The sequence below is a fragment of the Pleurodeles waltl genome, chromosome 3_1 (genome assembly GCF_031143425.1).
Source record: "Pleurodeles waltl isolate 20211129_DDA chromosome 3_1, aPleWal1.hap1.20221129, whole genome shotgun sequence".
Lineage (NCBI taxonomy): Eukaryota > Metazoa > Chordata > Amphibia > Caudata > Salamandridae > Pleurodeles > Pleurodeles waltl.
The window spans coordinates 871,719,929-871,744,972 of record NC_090440.1 but is presented as its reverse complement, the minus strand read 5'-3'; the positions used below and the strand labels follow the sequence as shown (position 1 = coordinate 871,744,972).

Here is a 25,044-nt window from a genome sequence, read left to right as displayed (position 1 = left end):
AATTCGGTGTCGATCTGTTATACCTAACCCGATACCGAACGCAAATACAGACGATTTTTCCGAGATTCTAACTAACTTTCCGACCCGAAACACTGAGCGAAAAGGAACACGTCCGAACCCGATGGCGGAAAGAAAACAATCTAAGATGGAGTCGACGCCCATGTGCAATGGAGCCAAAATGGGAGGAGTCCCTCGATCGCGTGACTCGAAAAGACTTCTTCGAAGAAAAACAACTTTTAACACTCCGAGCCCAACACCAGATGGCGGGATGTGCACAGCATGTGTATCTGCAGCTGCACATGCCATCGAACATATATATATATATATAGCAAGTAAACAGGGAAGCCATCTTAAGGTATATACTGGACACTGGTCATCACGAGCTACGCATCTACATAATGGCTTCACTAAAACCTATGGTACTTGGTATCAAACCTTATCTTAACAAATCCATACTAATGCTAGCATAGCATTTATTATGACATGCACTCAGAGCACCTTAGAAGGGTTCCCTGAAACACTAGTACTCGTGTGCTGGCTGACTGGTATCGACCAGCCTATCACCACAGACCGGTTTCTGGCACCCTGGAGGTGAGAGCCCCCACTCTGCGGTCAGAAACAATGCCTGCTCCATAAGGTGTTACCTCCTCCAGCATGATGACTAGTAAATCAGCATACCAAGGCCAGAGACTTCAAAGCCTCTGCTGCCTTTGATGTGTGACCCTGGCTTCACCCAGATCTGGCAAATGTCACCCCTTGCCCGGAGACCTATTTGGCTTCAGGGTAGGCAGGAAAGTAGCCATGCAAGTAGGCATGTTGCATTATCAGGCTAGTCACACCCCTAAGGTGGGCAGCCTGAGGTGCCCCCTGAAAGAAGGGTTCCAAAATGTTTTTGGCAGAATCAGAAGGAAATTCCAAAACCACATGTGGGTGGAGTCTAGAAGCTTCTTCCACTTTAAAGCTGGCACCAGTTATAAATATTGGAACATCAGACCAACTCTTCAGAATATCCCAGGACCTACAGAAGGACTATCTTGCACTCTAATTGACTGCCCAGCTGCTACCAGACGACTATTCAGCTGCTTGAGGCTTGCCATGTTCTACTCAGAACTAGTCTGCTGCTTGAGATCTGCCATGTTCTTCAGAGGACTGCCCTGCTTTGATCCTCAGTAGAATGTCATGCTGCTTGGAGCGTGCCTTACTGCACGAAGGAGAGAATCATTTGCTTGAATCCAGGACTACCAGAGTGACTCCAATGGTCAGTTGGCGGACCTGTTCTGAGCTACAGGAACAAGTTCCACATCCCTCACTACAACTGATCAGCTGCTACTGGCCTAGCCGGGACCTGCTTTAGAGAGTTCCTGATCTCCAAAAGATGCCTCTTCCCAGTCCTGAACCCTCTGCTGGAAATCAGCAGAGCTCTTCTTACATAAAAAAATTTTTTTAAAAATAAATTAAAAAAACAAGACAAACTCTGTGCACCAAACATGGAGATGGTACTGTTCAGGACGACTAACCTGGTCCCTGTATCCAGCCCACATTCCATCACAGTCTGCCCGCACTTGACTCTGCCCTGGACTAGCACAGCCAGATCTGATTTTCTTGGTCTATCACATTTTACTCTATTTTTCTAAATTGGTGTGACATTGCTTGGGAGGTGTTTTCACTATTACAGTTTGTGTGCCGGATAAATACTTTACACATTGCCTCCAAGATAATCTTATCTGCTTTTGCACCAAGCTAAGGGTTAAACACAGATTAATTTAGTGACTTTTTGTGGATCCTATTTGTAGGAAGCTGGCTTTGTATATACTATACCAAAGAAAGGTATAGTGTGCATAGAGTCCAGTGGATCCCCAGAGACTAAAGCAGACAATACTACTGCTCTTTTGTGGTCAAGCATTTAGGCTTATCAGGGTAGTTCTAAGCATTTTCTGTACACAGTTAAGAAATTAGACACAAACTCAATGACTAACTCCAGGCCAATTGTTTAATGTATCAAAAAATATACATTATTACTTTATTTCTATAGCCAAAAGGTACAGTTTCAAGAATGTATCATTTTGAAGTATCAAATGCACTTTGTAATTCACAGTTAAATCAGATTTAAGGTAAGTAATACTTTTCAATATTAAAAGTAGCACTTGACACTTGGTGCAATTTGCATTGAAGGCAATGCAGTTCTGGGGGGGGGTGGGGGGAGGGAAGAGTACATACACTTAATAGGTAAGTAATAGACTTACAGTCCAAGACTTCGGGGTCAAGGGGTCCACAGGGCAAAATTTAGGATGACACCAAGGGTGCACCACCACCACCACCACCATGGGGCCAGCATGTGCGGAGGTCAAAGTTGGTGTTGGGCGCCCAACAGAATCCTATAGAGACTGGGGGCACTTGGAAGTGAAAGATTTGCAGTTAAGTACCCGCGATCTCAGGGTACAGGTCCTGGTGATTTCGATCTGCACTGGGGGGCCACAGGTAAGCACCAAAGGCACACCCTCTGCAGCACAGGGGCGGCCAGGTGCAGGGAGCAAACAGCGTCGGCTGAAGACCAATTTGAGGCTCCTCTGGACGTTGACAGACCGTCTGCTATATTCCAAGGCCAGGAGTCTGCGAGTGCAGGGGGACCTTTAGGAGCTTGGCATCTTCACCAGATCTGGCAGGGGGAGCCCTCTAGATTCAGGCTGCAGGAGTTGTGGTGGCCAGAAGGGGTCAACCCGGGTGGACTCAAGGTCTGAACTGCCTGGGGACTCTTAGGTCAAGTGGACCACCTGGACTCAGGCTGTGAGCAGGACTAGCGGATCCAGAGGGCTCTGAGGTACTTGTTGGAGGTTTCTTTGTGGACAGGGCCACTGTCCTCTGGAGATCTGATCCTTAGAGAAGGTGGACAGTCTGAGGGTTTGTAGAGGTCGCTGGTCCTTCAGGACAAATCTTCTTGTAACAGGAGTCTTGAAGCTGCAGATAGGCCGGTAGGGTTGGGACCAAGTCAGTTGTCGTCTGTAGCCTTCACTGCTGGTGCGGCTCTTTAGTCGTCCTTTAGGTAGACAGGAATCTGAAGAGCAAGGTTTAGGTGTGCCCCTAAATACTAGATTTAAGGGTGTTACAGGGTCAGAGGGCTACTTTCCCTGAGGGTGGCTACACCCTTCCTGTGCCCACTCCTTTTGGGGACAAGCTTGTCTGGTGTTGGCAGGCTGGCAGACCAGTCAGCCACACACTAGAGAGTTCGGTGCATTTTAGGGGGCATGTATAAGATGCCCTGTGACTTTATTTTACAATAAATCCAACACTGGCATTAGTGTGGGTTTATCGAGCTGAAAAGTTTGATACCAAACTTACCAGTCTTCAGTGAAACCATCATGGAGCTGTGGAGTTCATAATGACTAACTTCCACCCCATGTACTCAATATGGCTACATTGCACTCACAAGGTCTAAGAATGGACTTGCACACTGAGGAGCATATTGCTCAAGCAGCTATGCCCTCACCTGTGGAGTACAGCACCCTGCCTTAGGGCTTTAAGACCTGCTAGGGTGGTAACTTAACTATGCCACAGGCAGTGTTTTGTGGGCATGGCACTCAGGGAGGGATACCATGTTTACTTTACCCTTCTCTCCCCACTAACACACACAATCTGCAATCACAGTGTGCATGTGTTTAGTTAGGGGTTCCTTAGGACCCTGCCCTGCTGCTGCTTGACCAGCTCAGGCAGGAGAAGGCAGAACAAAGGATTTCCTGTGGGAGAAGGCGGCAACACCCTATCCCTTATATAGGTGTTACAAGGCTTGAAAGGGGTAGCCTCCCAAAGTCACTGTTTTGCTCTGAATGGCACATTTGGTGCCGTCCTTGCATAAACTAGTTTGCACCAGCTCAGGGATCCCTGATCTGGCATGAAACTGGATAAAGGAAAGGGGGATGACAACTCTCCTGTCCAACCGCACCCCAGGGGTGGTGCCCATAGCTCCTCCAGGTGACCACTCGATTCTGCCATCTTGAAAACAAGATGTGCAGATGTCCCTGCAACCATCTGAGTGGCCAGGTCAGCCAGGTGATGTCAGACACCTCCTGATAGGTGGTCACCGTGTAAGGTGACCAAACCGCCTTTTAGGGCTACTTAGGGACTCACTTGTGGGTGGGTTCCCAGACTTGACATCAAGACTCCAACAGGACTCCTCTGGATTGTTTACTTCTGTTCCAGGCCACTGGAACCGCAACTGGGCACTCCAGGAATCGACAGGACTGCAACTCCTGAGACAACCTCACCTTGCAACAACGTTTGGCCATCTCCATCCAGCAACTGCAACATTTCCGCGGCTGTGCATCCTCTGGGGTCAGCAAGACTTCAGCTGCACTAGGAAACCAGAAGTAATCTCCCTTGGAGTGAAGGAGTCACTCCCCTGCATCGGCAGGCAATTACAGCAAGTATCACAAAACAAAATAAAATGATGGACGGAGTGTTGAAACTTTTCAAACACTCACCCCCAGTCACAGATCTGGGTTGAATCCATTGTTATTTTGCTTGCCATGTCACTCCAGTTTGGACCCAGCCATATGCAAATCAGTCCTCACCCTGTTTCCCATGGGAACAGTCCAGCCCAAACTGCTAAGTCAGGTCCTCCCTGGACAGGAAACAAGCATCCTGGGACCGGTTACATGTTATCACCCTTCATCAGCCAGGCCAGCTTGAATCCAGTGGCGCAGTGAGCAAGGGACCCACGTCTGGGCATACCCCTGCCACTTAGGGCACACAAAGCAACATCATAAAACAAAATAAATGCTGGTTTCCGGTCCAGGGAGGACCTGGCTGGGCAGTTCGAGCTGGACTGTTCCATCTTCGTAGACATTTTGTGGATACTCTTGGAGGTGTTATGCCAAATGGCAGAACTTAATTGGTAGTGGTTTCCTGCTATCACAAACCTTCGGTACTTTCGGTGAGGTGGATGTATGGGGAGATGAAAACACACATCTTTGAGTTCTAATGCAGTCATGTAATCTTGTTTTTGTAGTGGTGGAATGACGTCCTGCAGAGTTACCATGTGAAAGTGTTCTGACAGACCACTAAATCTTTATATCCTGAGATCTAGAATGGGTCTGAGACTGCCATCCTTTTTGGGAATGAGGAAGTATAGTGAGTATACCCCTGTTCCGTGTTGGGATTTTGGAACTAATTATTTTGCCTCTTTTAGTAGTAGCAGTGATTGTACTTTTTTGTAACAGAACGTTGTCTTCTGGGGACAGCCTGTGATAACGTGGGGGAATGTTTGGAGGGGTAAAAATCAATTCTAGGCAATTACCATTGCGGATAATTGAAAGTACCCATTGGTCTGTGGTGATATTTTGCCATTGGGAGTGGCATTGCTGCAGTCTGCCCCCCACAGGAGATGTGTGGGGTTGTGGTACGCTTATGAAGTCACTGTTTTGATGGAGTAGTGACGCTTGCTTTTTGAGGCCTAGAATTTGCCTCTGAAATGTTGGCCTCTATAAGAGCCTCTAAATCCCCCTCTGGTATTGCTGGCCTTGTTTAGGTTGGGAGTAGAAGCATCTATAGATTGGGGCGTGAATCCTCCTCTAAATTGTTTTTTTTACGAAAGGAGCCGCTATAAGGGCTCCCATTGCTTTAGCAGAGTCTGAATCTTTGAGTTTCTCGATTGTGGTGTCAACCTCAGGACCAAACCGGTGTTTCTTATCAAAAGGCATATTTAGTGCTGCTTGTTGTATTTCTGGTTTGAATCCAGAAGATCGTAACCCTGCATGTCTGCATGTGGTTATAGCAGTGTTCATGCTCCTAGCTGCTGTATCTGCAGCATCAAGAGCAGACCTTACCTGGTTATTACTTATTGCCTGACCTTCTTCAACAATTTGTTGAGCCCTCTTCTTATGTTCTTTTGACAGGTGTTGTAATAATTCCTGCAGCTCCTCCCAGTGTGCCCTATCGTATCTTGCTAGCAAGCCTTGTGAACTGGCAATGCGCCACTGGTTAGCTGCCTGTGTAGCTTCCCTCTTGTCAGCAGCATCAAACTTCCTGCTTTGTCAGCGGGAGGGGTATCCCCAGACAATTGACTATTGACCCTTTTTCTGGCAGCACTAACAACAACAGAGTCTGGGGGTACCTGATGTGTGGATCTGTAGGTGCAGGCTTATACTTTATCTATGCGTGGTGTAAAAATCCTAGCCTTAACAGGTTCCTTTAATATTTTGTATGCATGCCTGATCATGCCAGGCAGCATTGGTATGCACTGGTAACGTGAAAGCATGGAGGATAGTCTATTAAAAAGAAAATCCTCTTCTAATGGCTCACTATGCATAAGTACTCCATAGTATGCAGCTGCCGTAGAGATGACCTGTATGTATGCAGTTGTATCCTCTGGTGGCGAAGGTTTTGAAGTATAGAGGTCTGGGTCAAGAGTTGGTATGGGATGTGGATCATACATATCCCAAGGATTGATTGTATCACCATGCGAATCATTGCATTTGTAGAGTGCACTACTCACCAGTGAGGGTCTCAAGGTGAATAAGTGTCAGTGAGTTTGTAATGGTGGTGTGCTAACAGGTGGTGGTGAAAAAAAAGTTGTGGCGAATGTGGTGGAGAATTTTGCAAGGGTAATGGCTTTTCCTTTCTTTTAAAAATCTTTGCTGGTGGTGGAGCAGTATCAAGATGTTCCTGAAAAGCCAACTTTTTTTGTTTGTGGAGGAGATGCAGCAATGATCCTCGCAGTCTCTGGATATGAATCCTTGACTGCTTTTCATCCATGACTTCAAGAATAGGTTGAATGTCAGTCTTCAGAAATATATTCTGAGGTTTTGGGTGATTTAGAGGACTGTTCATCAAAAGTCTTTGAGCTCTACTTTAATCAGCTCAAAAGTCCTTGTTCTTCTGTGTATGAATACTTTTTCGGCTCCAAAGTTGGCAATTTTTTCAGTCCCAAGAATACAGCCTGTTTCGGCTCAGAGGCAGGACGTTGAGGTTTCGACTCCTAAGAGTGGGGACGCCGGCTCAGTTCAGATGTGCAGCTTCTGGTGGATTTGCTAGACTCCAGTATCGAAGTTGGTGTGGCCTTTTTTCGGCACCAAACCCAAAGATCACTCGCAGATTTTCTTCTTTGGGGTCGAACCATGGCTCTCTGGCAGTGGTGGACCCAAGGCCTTTGATGTTTTTATTTTTATTTTTTAAGGAGCCGGCGTAGGGGCAGTGGTGCTCACGTGCTGACCTGCAGTGATGAGTTGGCTATCCCCTCCTCAGAGTCGGTGTCCTGAATGGAAACTGCTGTCTGGGCCTGTTCAACGGTGTCGATGTATTCTGTAGTCTTAGACGCCATTTCCAGTCTTCGGGCTCTCCGGTCATGCTGTGTCTTCTTGGATCAGAACGACCGACAGGCTTCACACTCTTCTCCTCAGTGGTCGGGAGAGAGACCAATTACATACCACGTGTTGGTCTGTGTATGGAAATTTTGCGTGGCAGAGGACATAATCTGAATGGAGTCCGAACCATCAGGCTTCGACGCGGTAGGCCTGAACAGGCCCCAGCTGGACGCTTGCACCCAAAAGGGCGTAATTTGGTTTTCAACTGTACTATTGGCTCGACTATAGATGGAATCGCGATCAAAACACCGGTCAAAGAAAGTTAAATAGAGTTTCTGAATTGAAAATCTCAGAGCGATAAGAAACACGTCCAAACCAGAGAGCCAAAAGAAAAATATCGGACAAAGGATTTGATAACCATGCACACTATGACAGAGGAGTCGTCGATCCTGTGACTCGAAAAACAGACTTCTTCGAAGAAAAACAACTTGTAACACTCCGAGCCCAACACTAGACGGCGGAAGCTATGCATAGCATGTGTATCTGCAGCTACACATGCCAAACAAATATATAGTGTGCACTTACCTCTAGGTGGGGGATAGCCTATAAGTAATCTATTTTAGGGTTACTATAAAGTACTTTTATTTTTCTAACACTGTGGTTCCTTTCATGTGTGGTAAGTTACTGTGTGACTGTTGTGGTACTGCAAGCGCTTTGCACTCTTAGATAAGTCTAGGCTGCTCGCCCACAGCTTCCTCTAGAGATCCCCGACTTCCTAGACGGTCTTCATTCCCTGATAGGGGTCACCTGGACCTCATATAAGGTGCGAACACCAAAGGTGTCCAGCACCCACCAGGTCAGCTTCCTACAGGCACAATACATGTAGCAGCCCTTGGTGCTCCTCTCTGGCCACAGGGCCCCCAGTACCACTAGTACCTTTCACAAGGGACTTAGCTGTGTGTCAAAGGTTTGCCAATTGTGGAAGCAGTGGTACAGTTTAGCGAAAACACAGATGCTGTGGCCTGATTAGCAGGATCCCAGCACACACTCAGTTAAATTAGCATCAGATTACAGGAAAAAAGTGGGGGATGACCATGCCAAAAGGGGCACTTTCCTGCAACACTGACAAGCATTTTGGGGGTTGCTTGAATAGAGTTTCAGCCCCTACAATGAACAATTCAATTTCTCACAATAACCAAGCCAAAAGGTGTCATTTAAGATGCACTTAGAGGCCCCATTAAAAAAAATAATTAGATTGAAGTAAAATATATGTGTTCTCTACAATGATAAAAAATGAACAAAAATATGCAAATAGGTTAACATGCATAAGTAACAATGAAGACTGCTTATGGAACACATAGGATACCTCTTATTTCTTTGGTGAACTTGACACGCTGCGAGTCTGTGAGAGGCTTAGTCTGTTCGTTGATGTTCTGAACGTCCAACACTTCACACATAAACTCTATGACAGGCTGTGCACGGTAAAAAGCGGTGGCAGACACTATGAATCAAGAAAAAATATTTGGTTTAAATTGGTTTGCTATGAAAAGTAGCTCACTATTACAAACAATGCTTCAATAGTGTCTCAAGGTAGGCAATCACTTACGTTCTTCATCCTAAGCAAGGTAGCACTCTTACTTTGAAGTCAAAGTATGTGCCAAATTCAGTGCCAGCACTACGAAAAGTAAACACTGGGGCACTAAAATGCACCTGAACAAACAGCATCATTTATTTATATACTACTGCAGATCAGTTATGTATCAGCTATGTATCAGTTATGATACATTTCTTAGATATCAGTTGACAGGTTACTATTATCACAGAAATCTGATCTGCAGGTCAGATTAGAATGCGGACATGGTCAACTTATTGTTTCACAGTCAATAATAGGACTACAACTTGGTTACTGACTAATACAACCTATACAGTGCCATGGCATTTGTTGTACAATAGGTAATAGACATTCATTATTAATTACCTTAGCATTCTGTGAACAGCAGAACGATTTAGCACACTTTAATATAGCTAAATAAAATCTGCAGATGGATACCTAGTGATAGCCTTCTCATTAGCCACTTTATATACAAATACTAGCCCTGACGGCCTGCAAAAATTAAAAATAATGCTGGCCAAGACATGCAAAGGTTAGGCATTTTTTTGCACCAGTCCCCAAACAAGAAGATAAAGCAACTACCATGTTTCCAATACAGCTAGGCATTTTTATTTGCCCAGTTTTCTTTTTAATTGGCTACAAAAAGCCAACACGATTCATGAATCCTGCATGATTACTGTAGGCAAAACTTAGATTTTGTTTTAAAGCTTGGACGGTCAAGTTTGCAACGCACAGTGATGTTAACTTTTTTGTGGACTTCCTGCACCACACCTTCAGGACCATGAACAGTGGATGGGATAGTTTGTGGGACCAGCGAATGGTGGGGTGCGGTGACCAAATAGGGTTGCCTGCGAAACAGGGCAACACTCTGAATATCTGGACAGTTCCACCAAATAAAAAAAGATTAAAAATACAAAATAAAGAGGATCAGGCCTTTTCCTCACTCCTGGGAACCAATACAACTTCTAAACCGGTATGTTTAGGGTGGTGCAGTGAACGGGTTTACTCAATATGTCTGGGTCAAATTAATCCAGTGAGGCCCAATGACGATTCTGAATGTATGGGGTTTGCTTGAGGTCCATGGTTGGTTACAGTGTGGCAAGGAGCAGTGCTAGGCACAACGAGCGGTTAACAACATTAAAATAGCTTGAGGGCTAAAGAGCTTAGGAGGGAGGCCCGCGGTGTGGCAGCCGCAGTCGAATGATAATTTCTTGTACTCCAGAGCATCTCAGGTCAGCTTTCTTTTTAGGATGGTTTTAACCTGCCCCAGGTAAAAACATGCAAGCAAAGGAAAATCATTTAAGAGAAAAGAAGATTCTCATGGCCATATCTTCATATACACACACAAGCTCAACAGGGATGTAGACTGGAGACCCTCGGATGGCTAATTTGTGGGGTTTTATACAGCCAGAATTTTGCAGACCTACAGAGTATGTTATACACAAATCACAACAGGGAATCAGGTTGTAGCACAAATTAACAAGGTGGAAATGCATAACGAGATGTGTGGGTCTGAGCACTAAAATGATTCAAATTCAGGCACAGGATTCAAGGAAACGGCAAGTGTCATTTAGACACTGCAATACAGTCTATGGTACAATAGGAATCTGAAGGGGAAAGGCTTGCAAAATATGAACACTGCCAAAGTCCGAGCTGCACCTCTTAAAAAGAGGGGGGCCGGGAAGGAGGGGTGGTGAGGGGAGGGGGAGGAGGGGGAGATAGACATGCCAGCTCTTTCCTTATAAAAGAAATGTTTGGGGGTGGGGGGGGGGGGGAGGGGGACAACCCCATAACGAATGGGGCTAATAAAGTTGTTCAATACCCCACTAGGGCTCTGAAAGCTAAACCCAGGATCGGATATCAGTTGACTATGGCACATCAAGGCAGAGAGGAGACATGACTAGAGCTTGCAGCTAAAAAGAAAAAAAAAATGGCCTTTACAGTACCATACTGATTTGTCCTGAATTAAACAGCTATAAATTGAGGAGGTCCTTAATAAACAATGTAGTAAGTTAAACATGCAGAGAATGGACGCCTTGTTGCAGCATGCAGGCAAATTGCAGGTGGTGTAGTACTTTAGTATGAGACTTCACTCAGATGCTGCTCTAGTTCTCTAGAATTGTCTAGTGGATTTTCTGTCAGTAGACGATAGAACATTACTTGAAGACATTACTGGGGCTACCCTTCTTCAGAGTCTCAATCCACTCCCAATGAATTTAACTGTGATGTTAGCTTTAAGTAGTGCTGGTAGTGATCCTGTAGGAAAGTGCCCTCTTTCTTTGCATGGTTACCCCCATTGTATGCCTGATCTCTGTTTTACTGTGTTCAATGGGATCCTGCTAACCAGGACCCCAGTGATTATGCTCTCTCCTCTAAATTTGGTTGCTACTAACCTTTTCTTCCCACAATTGGCATACTGGCCCCCCCTGTAAGTCCCTAGTATAAGATACCTAGCTACCCAGGGCACTGGGGTTCCAGGGATCCCTATGGGCTACAGCAGTTATTCTGCCACCCATAGGGAGCCCTTGCAAAGGGTTCTGCAGGCCTTCCATTGCAGCCTGCGTGAAAGGGGGGCATGCACCCGTTTTCGCTACAGGTCACTACACCAGGTCACTATCAGACACCCCTATGGTAGGCCCTCTCAGCCCAGAGAGCAGGGTGCAGGTATCTGTGTGTGTGAGGGCACCCCTGCACTAGGGGGAAGTACTGAGTTACTTACCTATGTGGTTATCTAGTACTCCCAACTCCCGTCTACACATTTTACTTCCCTGTAGGGGTATCTTGTTCGCATTCCATTTTTTTTTTTGTATGTGGTTTGTGCTCCCAGGGTCACTATTGGTTATTACTATTTGCACTGTTTGCTAAGCTTTTCTATGCCTGTTTGATTGCTAGTGTATATATTAAGTGTATTACTTACCTACTAATGGTGGGTCCCTGTCTAGTATTTTGTGGCCATTTGTTCCAAAAATAAACTACTTTTAATTTTTTACATATGAGTGTTTTCTTTCATGTGTGTAAGTGTTGTGTGACTACAGTAGTACTGCATGAGCTTTGCATGTCTCCTAGATAAGCCTTGGCTGTTCATCCACAGCTACCTCTAGAGAGCCTGGCTTGTAGACACTGCCTACACTTCACTAAGAGGGGATACCTGGAATAAGTACCATAAGTATCCACCACACACCAGGCCAGCTTCCTACAGATCCCGTGAACATCCCTGCTAAATTCTGCTTCATGCTACAAAGCATATGTGCAAATTAATCCCTACACACCCCTCCCCCCCCTTACTTCACTCTGACCAAGCAGTGATAGGGCTGGGATATGTTACTCTAGTTATAGAGGTAGATGTACAACACTTTTCTTTTAGTATGTTCATTTGTGAAATGAATTCATATGGCAATATGCCATATGCTTTCTACCTAATGAACAGAATTAAAACTAAAAGCTAGAATTAAGAGTGCTACATCGATTTCAAAATCATATCCAAGCAGAGTTCTGCATACTTTTCAAACAGTTGTGGATCTCTGCTATTATTGCAGAATAACAAACAAAAATACCAATTACCAGTTATTGGAAAATCAACGCCTATACGACAGCCCTTCACTTCATTATTAGCTTTTATTTATTATTGTTAAGTGCTTTTAGTTATTTGCATTTTTACACAACCCACTACCTTACAACCTCGTATTCCAGATTAGCTCGAGAAGTTTTTTCTTTGTTTGTTTATAAACACTCCACATGCATCCTTTGATGCGTTATTTCGTGTGGCCCATGTGCAGCGCTGTCATTTGATGCTCTGCATTCATGCAGCGGGCCCAGTCTCATCACATGACCATACATAAAAGTCCCCAGAGTTGGTGTATCCTGATTTGTTAGTTTGCAACCAGACCGTTTGTGCTGAGGCACTGGTCATTATTTTGGGCACAGATTGCTTATGCAAATGACGTTCCCCTTGTAGGACCCCCTGAGCCTCCCTTGCCCCCAATCCCATCCAAACCCCCAACCCACTGCTGACTTTATTTTAAGGTAACAGGGTAGGGTACGTGTTCCTCCCTTGAAATAGGAGGCATTTTTGGTGTAGTTACAGCCTGTAGAATCTCAGTACTGGAGAGGCTGTACATCACTGAATCAACAAAGGATTATTTCGACCGAGAGGCACGAGAGTTTGTCACCACTTTGTTAACAAAATTCTGTTTTGCTTCAAAGGCAGATAAAAAATAAAAAGTTGTTTTGTACATTTTTAGCAATCATTCACTTTAATTGAGGATTTTAAATTAATTCTATGACACTGTGCGTGTCTTTTGCACTTTTCTAGACCTTTTGAGTCCTTTGACATACTGGACATTTCTCCATTTCCATGAGAAGGAAGAGGTACTGCTTGGATAGGGCCTCTTGTATTTTCCTAGTGGCAACTGATGTCAGTATGATGCATTCAGTTTACCTATTGTTTTGCTTTATTCTACACAGCTTTCTGCAACCCTGGTGCTACATCCGTGTCCTGACGGCAACCAGGTAAATTCTACATGGTTGAAACTTTGAGAACCTTACGGCAAAAATACTTCAATGAGAGAATTTAAATGTACATACATTTTTCCAATATTGATCAGCTTGCCTATCAGAATCCATCTCTATATTGGAATAGGATTGGAATAAATCTCCCGCTTACCTCTTCTCGATATTGTCATGTATGTAATAGATAACTGGAATTCAAATAAATGGACCGAAATTGTTTATTTTGTATTGAAGCTTCTACTCATGCTAAACATACCTTTACTGAAACTGCATTTTCTAAGACGTAAAACGTTCTGCACTGAAACACTTAACGATTCTAGTTTAACACATGTACTAATGGATAATGCTGACATTTAGTTGCGTTATAAGTCCAAGTAGTGGGGACTTTTGTTTCCTTGACAACAGCAACACACATTGGTCTGGAAGATGAGCCAGAAACCGAGTTGAACATTCTCCCCCAAAAACTGAAACCTGGGTGATGCAATAAATAGCTTCTGAAAATCTGGGTAGGTTTTTCTGGCAGTAGGGAGAACATTGGCTGCTGTGCCCAAATAGGAACAAAGGATTATAGCTGTGGCAACCCAGCTCACTGCGTGTTACAGCACACAGTAAAGTTGAAAGTGGAATAAAAACATATGCAAAAGACTCAAACCAACCATCTTTGTTGATCATGTGCATTATGAAGCAAGTAGTAGTCTTTAGCAGCAGATGTTTTACGTAAGGTCAGATTGTGCATTGCTCTTTGTGTACTGCTGTGGTCTAAGCGGATGGTGTGGCTACATCCGACACAGTGGACCTTATTTATGACAGATGTGGTTGTAAAGCTTGTTTAGGGCTTGAACTCTTTGTTCTCAATTCTGCTCGCTCTCTGGAGTAAGAAGGCAAGTTTGATTAAGTGACCCATTCTGATTTAGCTGTATATGTGTCTTAGTACAATGTGCTTTGAAGTCAAAATGGTATTCGCCCATCGAATGACCGAGCTACTCGATGCTGTTGTGCCTCTAGGAAGAAGCCCTGGTATACACAATAATTTGCAAGCATTTACCTTGTTACTGGTGCTTAACATGAGATATAACTACATGCTTGAATTGACAACTGATTTCTGCCCTGCAAAAGGTTACTTTGTGCTTGGGGAAGATGTTAAAGCTCATCAATCTCTTCCTACTAGTAAACAGCATCTTAGCAACAAATGTCAATTTGTAATGTGCCATTTGATCCAAGTCCCGATTGCCAGCCTACTCCTAAACAACGCTTTTTTTGGCTCTAAAGTGGTGGGACACAATCGGGTGGCAAAGGGCCATCTTGCATTTAGCATAAAAGCTCTGTTTCACATAGGACAATGAGTTGGGGGTACATAATATCCCTCAATGAACACGGGAGCTGGTGGTGCAAGTTTCAACACAATATGTTTTCAATACATCATCCTGCCCTTCCACTGGTTACTGGTGAACAAGATACTTACCTTCTTTTAAGTCTTTCTAGCAGACACTCTAACAGCAGATTACTCACCTTGTTAATTTTCCCCAGGCATCAGACTGGATCCGGAAACATTAAAGAAGTACTCCCCCCCCCCCCCCCATGCTGGTAGGTGGAGCCATGCATCTCCCAGGAAGGGACTAGTGGAGCCACATGCGTCATATTTTTGACACTGTCCACAACCTCAGACAGAGCATATTGGCAGATCGGTATTACCAGTGTGCATCTCTCTAGAGAGGGAGCAAAAAAAAAACTCAACAAAATCAGCCCAGTTCACAGATTGAGGCAGAAGGGTCGGTAAGAAATCTGTGGTTAGAGTACCAACCAGAAAAAGTGTTGACAAAGGTAGATAACATGTTCTGCTCAAGGATACTTCTAACTGCAGATTCCTCGTCTGGTGAATAGATATCACAGTAATATCTCCCCAGCTGGTGGGTTTGTGAACTGGCTCAGACCAAAACGTTCTGCAGGACCAAGTAGGTAAAATGCCCCTCTTGACCTACCCGACTGTTAACATAGTAATACTTTGTGAACATATGTACAGACACCCACATAGCTGCCTGCCAATTATCCTGGATACTACTCCATGTGCTAACACATTGGAAGTAGTGTTTGCTATGGTGGAATGATATCTTAAGCCGGGGTGGGGGGTGCTTTGTCATCAGCGCACAGCAGTCTTTATTCAGACAACAATCCATCGGGAGATAATCTGCTTTTGCACTGCCTTTTCCTTTATCCAAGACCAACCCTTGGAGAGCCAATTGTCCACCAGATGTTCTTGGGCATAATTATAAAAGCTTAGTGCTCTTTTGGGGTTTAAACAAGGTCTCTTTCCCATGGGGATGGGGCAAAGAACACAGGAAAGGCGACAGCCTGTCCTACATGAAATGAAGTGACCACGTTCAGTAGAAAGGAAGCTATGGTCCTCAGCACCAACTTCTCTGGAAAAATATGTTGTACAAGATGGGTGAACAGAAACGGCTGAAGCTCTCATGACTAGGCAATGTTAAGACAATGAGAACATTTTCGACGTCAACATATTCAAAAGGACAAAATGTGGTTCAAAGTGGCACAACCAAAAAGTGTGAAGAATTAACTTCAAGTCCCACTGCAGAATCAAAAAGGGTGTTGGCAGAAACAAGTGTTGCAAACCTTTAAAAAAATACCACAACAGGTGATTTAAAGAAGGCTGATCTGGCATCCAAAAAGGCTGAAACAAACACTAAATAGCCCCCAACAGCACATCTTTGCTGAGCCAGGGACAAAACAACAAAACTTCAGACAACTTGGCTTGTAGTGTTTCACTTTGTTGAATGCTGCACCAACCAAAAAATGTATCCAACAACCGGTGTACATAGACTGAGGAGGGACGCCTCACCACTAAAATGACAATCGACCTGAGGAAGAAAGTCGAAGGAGGTTAACAGCCTCTGGTCAATCTTCAAGCATGTAAATGCAAATTGTGCAGGCCAGGTGCAGTACCCTGCCTTGCTGGTATGACCAGAGGATTCCCCTGAAGTGGCAGGCTGATCAGATACTAAATGCCCAAGAGATCCAGGTACCACACTACACCAGAGAAATTCCCTTGTGTCCAGCCACTTCAGAGACAGAGCTTACTGGCACAGGAAGCAAGACTCCACCGCTCCATGCTTCTTGCAGTATCACATGGCTGTGGTGTGGTCCGAGAGCACCTCCACCAGCCTTCCTTTGATGATGGACATGAAGTCCTTCAACTACAAGAGATTCAACCTCAAGTCCAGCAAACTGATGTGGAGTTGAGTCTCCCCTGGAGCCCAGAGACCTCCAATCTCCACCTCTCCAAGATGGACTCCACAACCCAGAAGCAATGCATCATTCGCCACTGTAAAATCGTAGGGGTAGGGAGAGGGGTTTACCACCAACCCCGATCACGTTCCAGTAGCAACGACTGCAGATGTTTGTAACCTCCTCCCAAACCTGGATCGAATCAGACATATCTCCCTGGTGATAGGCACACAGGGACTTGACCAGCAGGACTCGGAAGGCCAATAATACCAGCAGAGTCAGCCATCCGTATTGACATTCAGGACAGAGGCTGAAACATCAGATTCATAGCTCGAAGGTCATGGAATCTGCTCTGGGGAAGGCACAAAACTGTACTGTGTCCAGAAGGAGTGTTGGATCAGATTGAGGTGGAATGCATAAATGCCTCTAACTCCTCCACTGGCGTTGATGCAAAAGTAAGCGGCAGAGCAGGTGGTGCTGGAACCAAAGTTAGCATTGGAGCAGAACTCCTGTAGGTTCAAGGAACAAGGAAGCCCCTAAGGGTTTTTTTTTTTTGGGGGGGGGGGGGGGAGGAATAAAATCAGTCAGCAGAAGCATGGCTGGAGATCTCGGTTGATACTTGAGGCCCTTAGATGCACCAAAGGGAAATGTTTAAGTGCCACAACTGTACATAATGGCCTACCTAAGACTTCTGCAATGTCAGGAACAGGTCCAGAAATTCAGGGTGCATTGAAACTTGACTGAGTAGGCTTAGAGATCAGGACAAAGACTGGAAGACATGTTGACACTCATGCCTTCGCTAGAGTTTAAGAGTTGCAAGAAGGGGCTGATTTCCCCCTTCAATTTCTTATGCTTGTTTTTGGCATACCCAAATATGTCAACCAAGATGGTCTGCTGCAGGAAAGGGACATTCCTTTCAAATTGTCCCTGCATGGATTCTTCAGATGTTTGGAGGCGTAAAACTTTGGCTCATGGTCCATTATGACCTTGATTTAACTGAGCTCATTTGTCGCAAGCCCTGGAATCATCAGCACGCTTTGTGAGGGTCCAACACAGATCTCCGTGTACACTGTTTTAACCTAGATTACACAGTGACATTTTTCTCTGTACACTGTGTAGAAATTTTGAAGGGTGGGGGGAAAAAAAACAGGGACTAGCTCTGCATCCACATCTGAAGCTGCACAAAGAAAGAAACATCAGCATGCATGGGTGGCTCCAATATGCGACTCTGCTCATCACTTCAGGAGCAGAACGACATCAGTGCAGAGCTGCAATGTGCTATTTACCAGCAAACTAGAGTACAGCTTTAAATTTCATAAGATGGACAATCCGATTAGAAATATCCATCAGCAGAGGCTGGTCTGGATCTAGAACTTCTTCAAACATAAGGGGTGTTCCTGTGAGGTGACTGTATAAGTGGATTAGGGTGTGCTGCAGTAATGTACAATGTAATTTGAAATTGTTATGTTAAGGGTGCTGATGTTTAAAAGGCACATCGGCGCTGAGGAAACCAACGGTAGGCAGCGAGAATTATGAAGATGACAGACAAACTACTGTTAATCAAACCAAGTTTACAGAACTTTCCTAAAAGTCAAGAACTAATTCCAGAAAAACAGACTGAATGGCAAAGAATTCCAGAATATAGACACCACAAAATAAAGGGCAACACTAACTTGGAACAATAAAACGTGGGGATTGCCACAAGATTAGCATCGCAGGACCTCATCTTGCACAAAGGAAGATAGAGCAGCTACAGCACTAGAAAGGTCAGGCCAAAATGATACAAGCATTGGCATAAGCCTATCGGTTTCACCTTTGGGACCCTATATGTATTTAGCCATGCAGCACATTATACTGATGAGTAAGTTCAGGTCTCCAGTTAGACCTGGCTACTGCATAAACTGCGCATTTGCTGTGATAAACTTTAGATACAAAATTAATGCTGCTCTCCAGTGACATTTCACTGTATAGCACAAGTACATGCTTGCTATTTAGCAAAGGCATGCTTGCACAGAAAGTATGGCTTGAGCAAATGCTGAGAGGTGAACAAGCTTTTAGACCTGGAAAATAGAAAGAAAATGGAATTACTGAACTAAACAAAGCTGCATTGTAAGGAAATGCCTCCTTGGCATGGTTGCCCCCTGACTTTTTGCCTTTGCTGATGCTATGTTTACAATTGAAAGTGTGCTGAGGCCTGCTAACCAGGCCCCAGCACCAGTGTTCTTTCCCTAACCTGTACTTTTGTATCCACAATTGGCAGACCCTGGCATCCAGATAAGTCCCTTGTAACTGGTACTTCTAGTACCAAGGGCCCTGATGCCAAGGAAGGTCTCTAAGGGCTGCAGCATGTCTTATGCCACCCTGGAGACCTCTCACTCAGCACAGACACACTGCTTGCCAGCTTGTGTGTGCTAGTGAGGACAAAACGAGTAAGTCGACATGGCACTCCCCTCAGGGTGCCATGCCAGCCTCTCACTGCCTATGCAGTATAGGTAAGACACCCCTCTAGCAAGCCTTACAGCCCTAAGGCAGGGTGCACTATACCATAGGTGAGGGTACCAGTGCATGAGCATGGTACCCCTACAGTGTCTAAACAAAACCTTAGACATTGTAAGTGCAGGGTAGCCATAAGAGTATATGGTCTGGGAGTCCGTCAAACACGAACTCCACAGCACCATAATGGCTACACTGAAAACTGTGAAGTTTGGTATCAAACGTCTCAGCACAATAAATGCACACTGATGCCAGTGTACATTTTATTGTAAAATACACCACAGAGGGCACCTTAGAGGTGCCCCCTGAAACTTAACCGACTATCTGTGTAGGTTGACTAGTTTTAGCAGCCTGCCACAAACCGAGACATGTTGCTGGCCCCATGGGGAGAGTGCCTTTGTCACTCTGAGGCCAGTAACAAAGCCTGCACTGGGTGGAGATGCTAACACCTCCCCCAGGCAGGAATTGTCACACCTGGCGGTGAGCCTCAAAGGCTCACCTCCTTTGTGCCAACCCCGCAGGACACTCCAGCTAGTGGAGTTGCCCGCCCCCTCCGGCCAGGCCCCACTTTTGGCGGCAAGGCCGGAGAAAATAATGAGAAAAACAAGGAGGAGTCACTGGCCAGTCAGGACAGCCCCTAAGGTGCCCTGAGCTGAAGTGACTAACTTTTAGAAATCCTCCATCTTGCAGATGGAGGATTCCCCCAATAGGGTTAGGATTGTGACCACCTCCCCTTGGGAGGAGGCACAAAGAGGGTGTACCCACCCTCAGGGCTAGTAGCCATTGGCTACTAACCCCCCAGACCTAAACACGCCCTTAAATTTAGTATTTAAGGGCTACCCTGAACCCTAGAAAATTAGATTCCTGCAACTACAAGAAGAAGGACTGCCTAGCTGAAAACCCCCGCAGCGGAAGACCAGAAGACGACAACTGCCTTGGCTCCAGAAACTCACCGGCCTGTCTCCTGCCTTCCAAAGATCCTGCTCCAGCGACGCCTTCCAAAGGGACCAGCGACCTCGACATCCTCTGAGGACTGCCCCTGCTTCGAAAAGACAAGAAACTCCCGAGGACAGCGGACCTGCTCCAAGAAAAGCTGCAACTTTGTTTCCAGCAGCTTTAAAGATCCCTGCAAGCTCCCCGCAAGAAGCGTGAGACTTGCAACACTGCACCCGGCGACCCCGACTCGGCTGGTGGCGATCCAACACCTCAGGAGGGACCCCAGGACTACTCTAAGACTGAGTACAAAAACCTGTCCCCCCTGAGCTCCCACAGCGCCGCCTGCAGAGGGAATCCCGAGGCTTCCCCTGACCGCGACTCTTTGAATCCTAAGTCCCGACACCTGGGAGAGACCCTGCACCCGCAGCCCCCAGGACCTGAAGGACCGGACTTTCACTGGAGGAGTGACCCCCAGGAGTCCCTCTCCCTTGATCAAGTGGAGGTTTCCCCGAGGAACCCCCCCTTGCCTGCCTGCAGCGCTGAAGAGATCCCGAGATCTCTCATAGACTAACATTGCGAACCCGACGCTTGTTTCTACACTGCACCCGGCCGCCCCCGCGCCGCTGAGGGTGAAATTTCTGTGTGGGCTTGTGTCCCCCCCGGTGCCCTACAAAACCCCCCTGGTCTGCCCTCCGAAGACGCGGGTACTTACCTGCAAGCAGACCGGAACCGGGGCACCCCCTTCTCTCCATTCTAGCCTATGTGTTTTGGGCACCACTTTGAACTCTGCACCTGACCGGCCCTGAGCTGCTGGTGTGGTGACTTTGGGGTTTCTCTGAACCCCCAACGGTGGGCTACCTTGGACCAAGAACTAAGCCCTGTAAGTGTCTTACTTACCTGGTTAACCTAACAAATACTTACCTCCCCTAGGAACTGTGAAAATTGCACTAAGTGTCCACTTTTAAAACAGCTATTTGTGAATAACTTGAAAAGTATACATGCAATTTTGATGATTTGAAGTTCCTAAAGTACTAACCTGCAATACCTTTCGAATGAGATATTACATGTAGAATTTGAACCTGTGGTTCTTAAAATAAACTAAGAAAAGATATTTTTCTATATAAAAACCTATTGGCTGGATTTGTCTCGGAGTGTGTGTACCTCATTTATTGTCTATGTGTATGTACAACAAATGCTTAACACTACTCCTTGGATAAGCCTACTGCTCGACCACACCACCACAAAATAGAGCATTAGTATTATCTCTTTTTGCCACTATCTTACCTCTAAGGGGAACCCTTGGACTCTGTGCATGCTATTCCTTACTTTGAAATAGCACATACAGAGCCAACTTCCTACATGCATCTAAATAGATTGAGGAAAATAATTAAGGGAATAGAAAATTAACACAAGAAAAAACAAGTTGCTAGGGGAGGAGAGTGGCACGCCTGAGCCTGGCTGTATATTAAAAGGGCTGATTAGAAAGCAGGCAGAGCACTGAAGCCAGTATTTAAATTCGCAGGGGCTTCTAAGACCTAACGCAACACTCAATTCATTTTTAGTATTTAAGTGGGAAGTGCTCAGGCCCAAAAAAGCATAACTTAAGGTAGCACTCCGCAAAGCACAGCATACCCCAAGAGCATAAGTGTGAGCATAAATGAAAAGAACACGTTGCAAAGCGTGGCATCTGAAGTGTGTGCCTTGTGTCGCTGCGGCCATGAATCGGGTGCCACGCTAAGTGAGAAGTGCACGTTCTGAATGTGAAGCAAGCAACACGATCTCAGTCTTTGAATGCACAACAAATATGACCAGATAACAAGACTTGCAGCTGTTTTTACAGCAGGGCTCAGTAAACCACGAGCATTCATCTCGAGTGCTCCAGACGACAGATAAAAGTAAACCCTGAACAGACCTTAAAATGGTGACCAGTGCATTTATATAGTACTTGGTCGGTGCTCCGTGGGAGAGAAAAAAAAAAAAGAAAAAAAAAACAAGCATTTGCAATGCAATGGGTCTCGCATTTGCTCAACTTGGAGTTATTAGCGTTAACCGGACGTTTATTGCCACATAAAATGAAAAGTAATACAGTTTTACATAAGCAAGCCGATTTAAAGCACCATGCCATGAGCTTGAAGGAGCACACACAATTGAAACTGAAGTTGGCTCACAGTCAAAAGTATTGGCAAATGTGCAGCGAGATCGCGCTGCGCAGGAAATAAAAAGTAGCCCAGAAACCATGCCGAAAATATGGAGACTCAAGTTTTCACTAGCTGGCCGGTGCGCTCGCAAAGGGCTAAACACCTGAAAAGGCAGAATGCACGCATGCCTTTCACAATTAAAATCCAGCTATTTTTTTTAAAAAGACAAGCCCATGAAGCTGATGGGCAAACGGTGGGCAAGGTTAAAACCCCACAGAGATTACAGCAGGGTAGAGCGCTTGTGCACTAGTCCCTAAAAAAAGGTGGGGGGGGGGGGGGAGGGATTGCCCATTAGCAAGCAAGGATTTTTTAAAGGACACTGGCAGACAAATGAAAATCAATGGGCGGAGTTGAACCCCACAAAGCATGTACAACAGGTTAAGAGACACCACAAGCACTGCCTAGGATCAACCTTGAAAGGTTCAAAAAGAGACAGTGCCTTAAAGATTACTTTTTTGAAACTGCAGTCAAGGTAAAGTGTGTAGAGTTAACGAAGTGGAGGAGCAACACGGCCACTGTAGAGCAAGCCTAGAAGCATTTTGAATGGTGCAGCCACCAATTTATCATATCTAAAAAATAGCTAACAAGGGAGTTGCAGTAATAAAACTGGCTCAGATTGGTGGCCTGTACCACAAAAAGATAGGCAGTAGGAACTGAAGTCAGTATTTTCTGCCAAATCTCAAACAGAAAACAACAGAAGGGCAGATGGCTGACCTGGTTATGTGGAGAAAGATCACAGTTAAAATAAACTCCAAGGCTGCGAACCTTGGCATCTGAAATTGGAGAACAACTGCATTAGCCAGTAAACATCAGTAAAATTTGCAAAAGCATTATGACCAGGAACAAACAAAACTATATTTTCAGAATTAAATTTCAGGGAGTTAGTGGTCAGTCACCTAGCCACTGCAGGCATGGGTGCATGCAAGCTCACTCAGAAGCTGTGAAAGGACTCCAGAGTTCTGCTCAAAAGTGATTGTAATCTGTGTTGTCCACATTTCTCATGAACCAGAGGATGAAAGAATGGATATGGTGAAACAGCAGACACAGCAAACTGAACAGGGTGAGGCTCCAGAAAGACCCCGAGGCACACCCTGATTCAGAGGTTTGAACTCTCAGCAAAAAAACAAAAGAAACTGCCTGAAATGGAATATGCAAATAAAACCTGATCAAGTTCAAGGAAGATGCCTGCAGCCCACATTCTGACAGTCTACTCATCAGTTGCTCATCAGATACTGCATCAAAATAGATGACAAGCCTAGCAATACCAAGGCTGACACCTGTTCCGGGTCTGCTTGCATTGTGGTGGTGTCTACTTTTCTTTGGTATAAAAAAGGCTCTATGTTTTAGAGATGCGACATCTTGGAACATTAACCAGTTATGCTTCTTTTATATGGTTGAATCCAAAGGCGGACTTCCCTGGGACACTGCAACATCACCTTGTTTGGAGAAAGTATATTTTGCGTTCTCACATATGGTGGTTGTTCTTTCTCAGTATACATTTCTTCTAGTCTTTGGAGCCTTAGTGGTACTCTGCTTTGAAACAGTCTCTTTTTGTAGTCTGGGTGTCTTTAAAGGAAGTGAGTTTAATTTCAAGAGTAAAGATTTTTCAGCATTCAAAATACATTTTGGAGGTGGATTAGTTTCTCAAACTTCATCCCCTTTGTGGCATCAATATTCCATGGGGTGCGATTATCCTTTTGAAGCTATCCCTTTCCTCAAGTTGAGACTATTGACATGGTAGATACTTTTGAGGCCAGTTCCTAGTACCCTTGTCAACCAGTGTAGTGTGTGTTTTAGCCATCTAAAGCAAAGCCTTTGCCCGGAGTGGTGTAAGTGTGTGTGGGCAATCTTGAGCACTACTCAAGTGTCAGAGCAAATGATCAAATATAGTTTGACTCAACATGCGCACCGATATTGGCAAATGGTTAATTTTCACTATTTTGTCAGTTCATTCCTTATCTTCATAGTCTTCCTCAAACACAATGTGAGGAAACATTGCATGGTCCAGTTTTTCCATAATGGCGTTGCTAATTGATCATCCATACTGTCTGTGCATAATGGTCTATTTACATTGAAAAGGTTTACTCAAATACTTATGCAGGAGGAAAACGTTAGAGGTTGGGTCAGTGTCTTGTCACAGGGAATTAGAGTTACAACTGGGCAAGAAACTAACCAACTTTCAGCAACTGGTATTTGGTCCCCTCAACACAAATGTGATGGATGGAATGAATGTCAAAGATTCAACCAAGTGGCAGCCATCTGGTCCACCCACTAGGTCTTTCCTATGGATACAGGCTCCCAAAATATGATTTACATATGGAAGTTCATTTCAGGAGTGGCATAGCAGTCTAAAAATAATGAATTGGAATGAGATTTGACTTTTGAAAGATTTCCAGTCATCGCCTTAATGTTTCACTTGGTCCCTCCAACCAAAAGGCATCTCAAGTGTTTTATTAAGGTCTGTCTTTCATGGGACTGAAACCAGTTTGTGGGGACTTGTGCTAAGCTTAATAGTACGATCCAAGTAAAGGCTACTCCTATCCCTGCACACCCCTACCTTCCTCCCTCCCCTGCCCCTCCAATCCCAACCCACTCCCAAGTCAAAGATGCAGGCCTTGGCCGCGCAGGTGGCAGCAAGTCTTCAACAATGAGCACTGCATCCCTTCAAGCAAAATAAGCAGATACAGAAGTCAAGGACCCTTCCTGGGAACAACCTCTGAGTAGGTGTGGTCACCTCTTTAAATAACCAATGGACTAGGTC

At 45.1% G+C, this 25,044-nt stretch overlaps 1 protein-coding gene across 6 annotated transcripts in view; it reads right to left on the bottom strand.

Annotated features, from left to right (window-relative positions):
• Window positions 1–25,044, bottom strand: part of AGO4 (argonaute RISC component 4) — a 421,284-nt gene that overhangs the window by 219,392 nt on the left and 176,848 nt on the right. For all 6 annotated transcript variants that reach the window (XM_069223826.1, XM_069223825.1, XM_069223829.1 and 3 more), the window contains one exon: window positions 8,662–8,796. In XM_069223826.1, the coding sequence (XP_069079927.1) occupies window positions 8,662–8,796 (135 nt within the window). The remainder of the gene's footprint in view (window positions 1–8,661; window positions 8,797–25,044) is intronic.